The 7,777-nt window shown below is 57.5% G+C and overlaps 1 protein-coding gene across 1 annotated transcript; it reads right to left on the bottom strand.

Moving 5' to 3' along the window:
- Window positions 1-6,606: 6,606 nt before the first annotated feature.
- On the bottom strand, window positions 6,607-6,912 carry NGA_2113600 (uncharacterized protein; the record flags this gene model as incomplete). The annotated part of the gene is made up of 1 exon (XM_005854932.1): window positions 6,607-6,912. A coding segment is annotated over one exon (306 nt), but the record flags the coding sequence as incomplete, so codon positions are not given.
- Between the last annotated feature and the right edge of the window lie 865 nt (window positions 6,913-7,777).

The following is a 7,777-nucleotide window of genomic DNA, read 5'->3' as shown; positions in this document are numbered from 1 at the left end:
GAACAGATGCAGGCGCAGATGGCGCAAATGGAAGAGATGATGAAAAGTATGGGAATGGGTGGAGGAGGGAAAGGAGGTGGAGGGTTCCCTTTCTGATGAACCGAACACGGTGGGGATACTCCAATAACAAAATAACAACAATGCGATTTGCTACGGTAGCGCGGCAATTTGTGACATGCCCGCTTAAAATATAAATGGAGTCTTTGTTGATGTGAAGCGGATAATTTAGAAGGCACTAAACTTCATGAAACTAGGGACTGACGCAAATGTAAGTCACAGCGCAGTGACTAACCATCCGAGCAGGAGGTTGAATATTGCTATAATCCAGGCCAATTCACTCATCTGTGACTTTAAATATGCAGTTCACGGAGAGGAACACATTATTTCGATCTTATCCGGGACTCTAGAGCCGGGCTAGGATTCTTCTACAAACTATCAGGATATTTGTTAGGTTTTTAACTGATAAGAGACTGGTAGCCCAAGTCTAGTACGTATTTCTCCCTCCTGCACGCTCCTCTCTCTTCCAGGTATTTCTATGCGCTAATGCCATTCCATATCATCGCACGAGAATTTATCTTGATTTTGTTGGACCCGTAAAGGTCAAAACAAGTAGCCCAAACGATTTGCTACTTCCGGCAATGCGGAAGTCAACGGCTGGTCGGGCCCATGTTTAAAACTTTTAAACAACGCCTCCCGCAATTTCACTCCCACCCAATCGCCTCCTTTTATCATGAGGAAGCTTAAAAAGGCTTTCAAGGATATTAAAGTACTCAAACATTGTTGAAATTCCCGGGACCACAAGAGTATCCGTGATTTTTGGGATTTCTGTCTGTCTCTCCTCTACTCCACTGCTATCACAGCACGATAGCCTCACCTCACTTTAACGTCATATCTATATTTCACACGACCAGACGGGATCCATGAATTGGAATTTATTAATTCTTTCTCCCTTGATGTCGTAGCAGCAGCTCATGTCCTGCTGGTCGGCATTTGCTGCCTTGGCCAAGGCGAAGCGAGGCATGGAAAAAAGGCTCGTGCCTTGGTCCTTCCTCTTCCTCGTGCTGCTCTCGTTGACTATCAGGACCAGTGTTGGCCCGCCCATTAATCCTACGCAGGATGAACTTTTGTTACCCATTGTGAAAGAAACTGTGAAGGTCAACCTAGGCCCGAGCGACAGCAAAGATTATCGGGGGAGTGCTTTGTGCCACGCCGGCGATCTGGATGGGAATGGCGTAGACGATCTTGTGCTAGGAGCGTATGGAGACGACACTACTGCTAACAATGCGGGAGCTATTATGATACTGTACCTGCGAAAAGATGTGGTGAATCCGCTGATTAGCTGGCGAAAGATTACTTCGGGCACTGGAGGGTTCAACACCCGTCTGCAAGCCTTAGACTATTTCGGGGCCGCGGTGGCCGGAGCTGGAGATATTAACGGCGACAGTGTCCCTGACCTGGTGGTAGGAGCTCTGGGAGATGATGAAGCCGCGCTGAACGCAGGTGCCATCTACTTGCTGTACATGCAACGTGTTCAGGCGTCGCCGGTGGCATCTTCTGTGAAAATCACGGGTGGTAAAGGGGGTTTTGATGCCACTCTGGCTCAAAATTCATACTTCGGCTCCTCCGTGGCTTATCTAGGCGACGTGGACGGAAATGGTGTCGGAGACATTGCCGTGGGCGCGTATGGAGAGGACACATTGGCCGGCGTTGTCTACATTCTCTTTCTGCAAAACTCTGCCGCCGTTCCCGTCGTAGGCTGGTACAAATTACGCGCTCAAACACCGGGGTTTCCCTTTGCTCTGGCCCCCAACGATGCCTTTGGAGCCTCCGTTGCAGGCATAGGAGATTTGAATGGAGACGGCGTCCCCGACATGGCCGTGGGGGCATATATGGACTCGGAGTACCAGCCAGGGTGCGGCGCTGTGTACGTTATCTTGCTGCAGCGGCCACTCGGGGGTCGAGAAGCGGTAGGGGGGTTGGCCGGTGGGGGCATGGTTCCGGCGGACGGCAGTCCTGTCAAAGGGTCGAGCAAAATTACCCCGGGCAAGCACGGTTTCGGGGATACGAGTCTGCAGGCGAATGCCTATTTCGGGGCCTCCATGGCTGGCTTCCATGACTTGGATATGGACGGAGTGCCCGAACTGGTGGTAGGTACCATCGGTGACAGTCGTGCCAACCCAAACGCAGGTTCTGTTCACCTCCTATTTTTGGGCCTGAATTCGACGGAGGACGGCTTGCCGATGGTCCGGGAGTGGCGGAAGATCACCACGGGTCTCGAAGGGTTCGAGAGCCAGCTGCCAGCCAACACGAATTTCGGGGCAGCCCTGGCGGAGCTCCCGGATTTGAACGGAGACAATGAGACAGAACTGGCGATCGGATGCTATGTGGCCTCCAACGCCAGTGTGTACATCGTGTACAAAAACTCGTTGACTTCGGTGATGGAGAGCCCGCCACAAATCTACCTAGTGTCTCCCGCCCTCCTCGACACTCAGGGGGGGGAGGTTGTGTCCATGGCCCTCTCTTTGGACGTGACGACCGTCGACCTCTCCCAACCCTACGAGCTGGAAGCCTTTGTCGGCCTGTCCCCCTGCCTGAACCCGGTTTTGCTGCCTTACGGAGACGCCACCGCCCTGGCCCGGGCTCAGAAGGATGCCAGAGCCCCGGGCGTGGTAGCGGCCGCTGTGAGTGCCCAAGGTGGTGTAGCTGCCATCCCTTTCGCTGTCCAGCCGGGCGCGGTCCAGGATCTGGCAACGAGTGAAACGGATATGCCTGTTCATCCCTCCTTGGCCCTGATGCCCTTTCCTGCAGTGTTGGCCTCCGAGACCCAACGGCCTTTTCTCCTCACTTGCGTGAGCACGGCCGGGGTCGGAGCTCATGTGCTTGCACAGGCAACTATATCACAAGGAGGGGCAGACATGCCCGTATCTATGGCAAACGCGGCCTCCTACACACCTCCTGTGGTCAGCAGCATCGAGACGACAGGGACCATGGCCCGGGGAGGCTTTGACCTGCGGATCCTGGGTCGGCATTTCGGCGCCGACGATTTCGAGCCGTTGGTCCTCATACAGGACACACCGTGCCAGGCAGTGGTATGGGTGTCTGACTCCGAGGTAGTCTGCCGCGGCGTTCCCCCGGGACTCGGGGAGGCTCAAGTCCAAGTCTCTGTGGGTGGACAAACCAGCAAACCGAGTCCGACGGCGGCCTTCGTCTACGACTCCCCCCTCCTGAAATCTTGGAACGTGACCGAGCCGATGCGGGTCTCGCTACCGGTCTTCGGCGGGTACAGTGTGGACCTGCCCTTCTCGCCCTACACGGGCGGCAAGGAGGAGTTGAGTTTGTGGGGAAGCAATTTTGGCCCGGCAGGCACGTTGACACAAGTGCAGCTGGGGCCGTGGGAATGTGCCGACGCCCGGGTAATTGCCGACGACTTGATCACCTGCGTCACCCCGCCAGGCGTGGGCAAGAATCTGACGATCATTGTGAGCCTCGGCGGTTTCGAGGTGAGCTTATCCCCGGGCTTCACGTACGCGGCCCCTCTACTGGTCACCGTTGTTCCTGACACGGCGAACACAGGAGGCGGGGACCTGGTCGTCATGGGCCGCAACTTTGGGCACACCTCGGAGGGTCTCCAGGTCTCGATAGGGGGGGAGGCCTGTCGGGAGGTGAAAATGGTCTACGAACACCAACTGATCACGTGCAAGTACCCACCGGGGACGGGGAAGGGTCTTCCGATGCTGGTGACTGTGTCGGACCAATCCAACTCCCCCCCCCGCGCCTTCAACTACGCGGATTCCTACGGACAACGGACGGTGGAAGCCGTTTTCTTCCTGTTTGGCGAGAGCCTGGAGAGCTTTGGGTCGAACAAACAGGCCGTCTTCGAGCAAGTGCTGCTCCGGGCTATGGAATATGACCCTACCCTCAGCATCGCCGACGAAGCTGTGCACGTTTGCAATGTCACCAGCCTGGCTGGTCTCACCGCATCCACGGTCCAATCCTGGAACGTGAGCTTTCAAGGGCGGGCCTATGCCCCAAATCCAAGCAAACAAGCCGTCTCCATCGACGTCGACGCCGAAATGGGTACCCTCTGGGATCAAGGCAAAGAGGAAGACCGCCGGCGGGCAGACACGGACGTGGACAAGATCCTCATGGAGACGCCATTAGCCCCTAGTAATGCAGCTCGTCATCCGTCAGAGGACGTGTACCAAGAGGATTCGATCCTGGTCTCTGTGGACGTCACGGCCGCCAACGCTAAGATTGGTTCTGCGATTCAAACGTGGCTGATGACACCGGAGAAGCAGGCCCTGCTCCGTGACTACTTGAACACGAAAGACACGGGCTTGCGGGTGATGGAGTTGCAAGTGATTGCAGCCAGCATGACGAACGACTTGTACTGCCCCCCCGGTCAGCAGCAGCAAGACATTGGGAGCAATGGGGAGAAAGCATGCTTCCTGTGCCCGCTCGGCTCTTATCAACCGCTGCGTTCAAAGAGGCCCTGTCAACCCTGCCCGCTTGGCACCGACTGTCTGCAGCAGGGTGTTTTCCTGCCGGTGCCCCTCCCAGGGTATTGGCGACAGGCGTTGTCCGAATCTGAGGCCATCCGCACTGACCCATATTTCAGCACCTATCGCATCTACGAATGTAACCCCAAGTCGGTGTGCTTGGGAGGGATCTACTCCAATTGCACGGAGGGACACTTGCAAGGCGGACCCCTGTGCGCAATTTGTGAGGACGGGTTCTATGGGGACGGGGGTGGGGCTTGCAACCCTTGCGGCTCCAAGAGAATGATCCAAACGCTGGTCGCCTCTGTAGTGTTGGGGGCTTTCTTGGCCTTTAGCATCGTACTCTACTTTTTTGTCCGCCCCGGTACGGACATTGATGAGGCCGTGAAAAGCGTCCAAGATTCATTTCTGGAGGGACCAGGAGGTCGGTCCTTCTCCCGCGATTTGAACATGAGCTACTTCCTGAGCAACTCTCTTTCGCGCCACCTGGCTTCGCGGCTGTCCGACTTGACCGACCTCCCGGACATTTGGAGCAAAGCCAAGATCTCCATAACCTTTTTTCAAATTTTGGCCTCCCTTAACGTCGCCTACACGGTGCCTTGGCCGCAAGAATTTCGACAATTTTTGCACATGCTCAGTTTTTTAAATCTTAATATATTGAATCTACCGGGTATGGCGTATTCGTGCGTCCAGCCTGTGGACTATTTCGCGGAATTTATGGTTGCGGTGACCCTACCTTTCCTTCTCACCCTCGTGCTTCTCGTCCTCTACGCCGTGGGCCTCCGGCGCATCCACAAGAAGGTCTCGAGCAACATCGATGTGGTCAAAGCCTTGGAGGCGCAATCGGCACGAATGAAACACCAACTCATCCGGAAGATGCGCGCGATCTCGGTCCGAATGTTGAGACGGCGGCCTCTTCGTCGCCCTGTGGCCACCAACTCCTTGCTCTCGACGGCCCTGGCCGCCTCCGCCGCCGCCATCCCCTTCCCTGGGAAAAAAAACGGAGCCCCCACAATCAGTCTCGACCGCACGGAAGGTACGACAGTCAAAATGCCATTGGGGACGCGTGTCGTCGCTACAGCCTCGGACCCTCCAAGGGACATGAAGAGGGACGCCGCGGTGCTCACGTGGAGGTCGTCTTCCATCCCCACCATCGAGGAAGAATCCGGGGAAGTCGTTTCCCCGCCGAGCGCCCCCTCCTCCCCGCCGACTGCAGAAGGCCATGACCCTGGCACGGCTTTCCCTCCTCCCTCTTCAACATCCCTGGTCTCTCACACCTCGGCCCCCGTCCTGGATGACTGGGCTTCGGTCATGCCCCACCACGCGGCAGTCCCCTCCCGCCCACCTTCACCCGCAGCCACCAGCTATGCCCCCTCCCATCCACACACGGACGTGCTCCAACCACGTCTTTCGTCCCCGCCCGGGCGCCTCCCCCTCCCTCAGCCGGCCGCCTCTCGGTTTTCTCCTCCCCCTCCGTCCCGCACGACCCCCCCTCTTATTGCAGAGCCCTCTCAGTCCTCGCCCCCCCCGGCGCCTTCTTCCTCGTTCGCGCCACACCGCCCGCACCACGCTGCACAGCTCCCTCCCTTCGACATAAGCGTCCCGTCTTACCCTCTATCGCATGCCCTTCCTCCTCAAGCCTCCCCCGCGGTCTGCTCTGCCGTCATCGACATCTTTTCACCTCGTCCGTCGTCAGACGAAGGCGAGAAAGACAGAATCCTGCCCGACATCCCGTTCCCTTCCGCCCCCGCCTTTCCCTCAGACTCGTCACTGACCTCCCTATCCTCTCGGCCGTTGCCGACGCTGCCGCCGCCGCAGCAACAGCAACAACAGTTCCAACAACAGCTGCAGAAGGCACACAAAAGAGCCACGTTTAGCGAGCGGGTGACGTCCTCCTCGGGCGAGATCGTGACAATAAGCTCTGAGAAGAGCCACAGCGTGGTCGGGCCGAGAGAGAATGCGGCCGGGGCTGCGGGTGGAGTGGAAAGGAAGGGAGAAACGGCAGTAGACGGGGCCAAGGGTGCAGGTACCCAAGCGAGTCACGCGCGAACCGAGGGGCCGACGCTGCAAAGCTTCGAGTCCACCGGCGACGACGACGAGGACGAATCGATTTTGGAAATCAAGCACAAATTGACCCTGTTGGAAAAACAGGAGAACGTGGAGCGATTTTCCGTGGAACGCTACACGTCTCGGATGATCACCTTCTGGTTCTGGATCATTCTCCTCATCTACCCGGCCGTCTCGCGCGTGGTCCTCGGTGCGGTTAACTGCCGTACCCTCGACAACGGGCGCCGGTACCTGGTGTCGGACTTCACCATCGATTGCCGATCCCGCTATTACTTGCGGTACATGCCCCTGATTGTCCTCGCCCTGGCCGTTTACCCCGTGGGGATCCCGGTCATGTTCTTCCTCCTTTTGAAGTACCGAAGGAACGTCCACCCCTGGGACGAGAACCTCTCCTTCCTGTACAAGACCTACCGACGCCGTTACTGGTGGTTCGAGATCTACGAGCTACTGCGCAAGCTTTTTTTGACGGGATTGATCATTTTCATCGCAGCCGGGACCGCGACCCAGCTGGCCATCGCGTGTCTGGTCTGTGCCGTGACAATGTGCCTGCACCTGCGGCTCCAGCCCTACGAGGAGCAGAGCGACGACAGCTTGCAAGGATTTGCCCTGGCCGAGATCCTCCTAGTCACCTACTGTGCCCTCTTGCTGAAGCTGGACGTGACGGGCGACGATGAAAACCACCTGCATGTCTTCGACGTCCTCCTCCTCTCCACCAACGCCGTCGTGGTCTTCGGGATCATGCCCGCAGCCTTCTACGTCCAGGGCCGCCAGTATTATGACCGTTTTCGCGCCCACCTCTCCCTCTCTTTGCCTTCCCGGATGGTGCGAGCTGCTGCCCACCGTCTTCTTGTCTCCCTCTGCCTCCTCCTGACCCTCTTCCCGGCCATCTCGAATTTCTCCTCCCCCCTGCTCACCTTCAAGCTCACGTTCTTCGTCGCCGCCATGCTTTTTTACAACACCTTGCTCTTTCTCTACTTCCTCCCGTGGTCGCACGTCAGGTTTTTCCCTCCACGTTACCGCATCATCGCCGTCCTGGCCCCTCAGAACTGCCACCTGGAGGAGGCGACCAAAAGGGGCGGGTGGAGCGGCCTTCCCATGGGCAGGGAAGGCCGCGGCCTCAGCGAAAGTATGCAAGGCAAGGGCAATTTTTCCAAATTGAATGCGCGAAAATTGGAAGCCATCGAGGCGGCGGGTTTGTCCATGGCCCAGCT

This window comes from Nannochloropsis gaditana (assembly GCF_000240725.1).
Source record: "Nannochloropsis gaditana CCMP526 unplaced genomic scaffold scaffold345, whole genome shotgun sequence".
Lineage (NCBI taxonomy): Eukaryota > Eustigmatophyceae > Eustigmatales > Monodopsidaceae > Microchloropsis > Microchloropsis gaditana.
The sequence above is the reverse complement of the archived record's forward strand: the minus strand, read 5'-3'. Positions and strand labels throughout refer to the sequence as shown.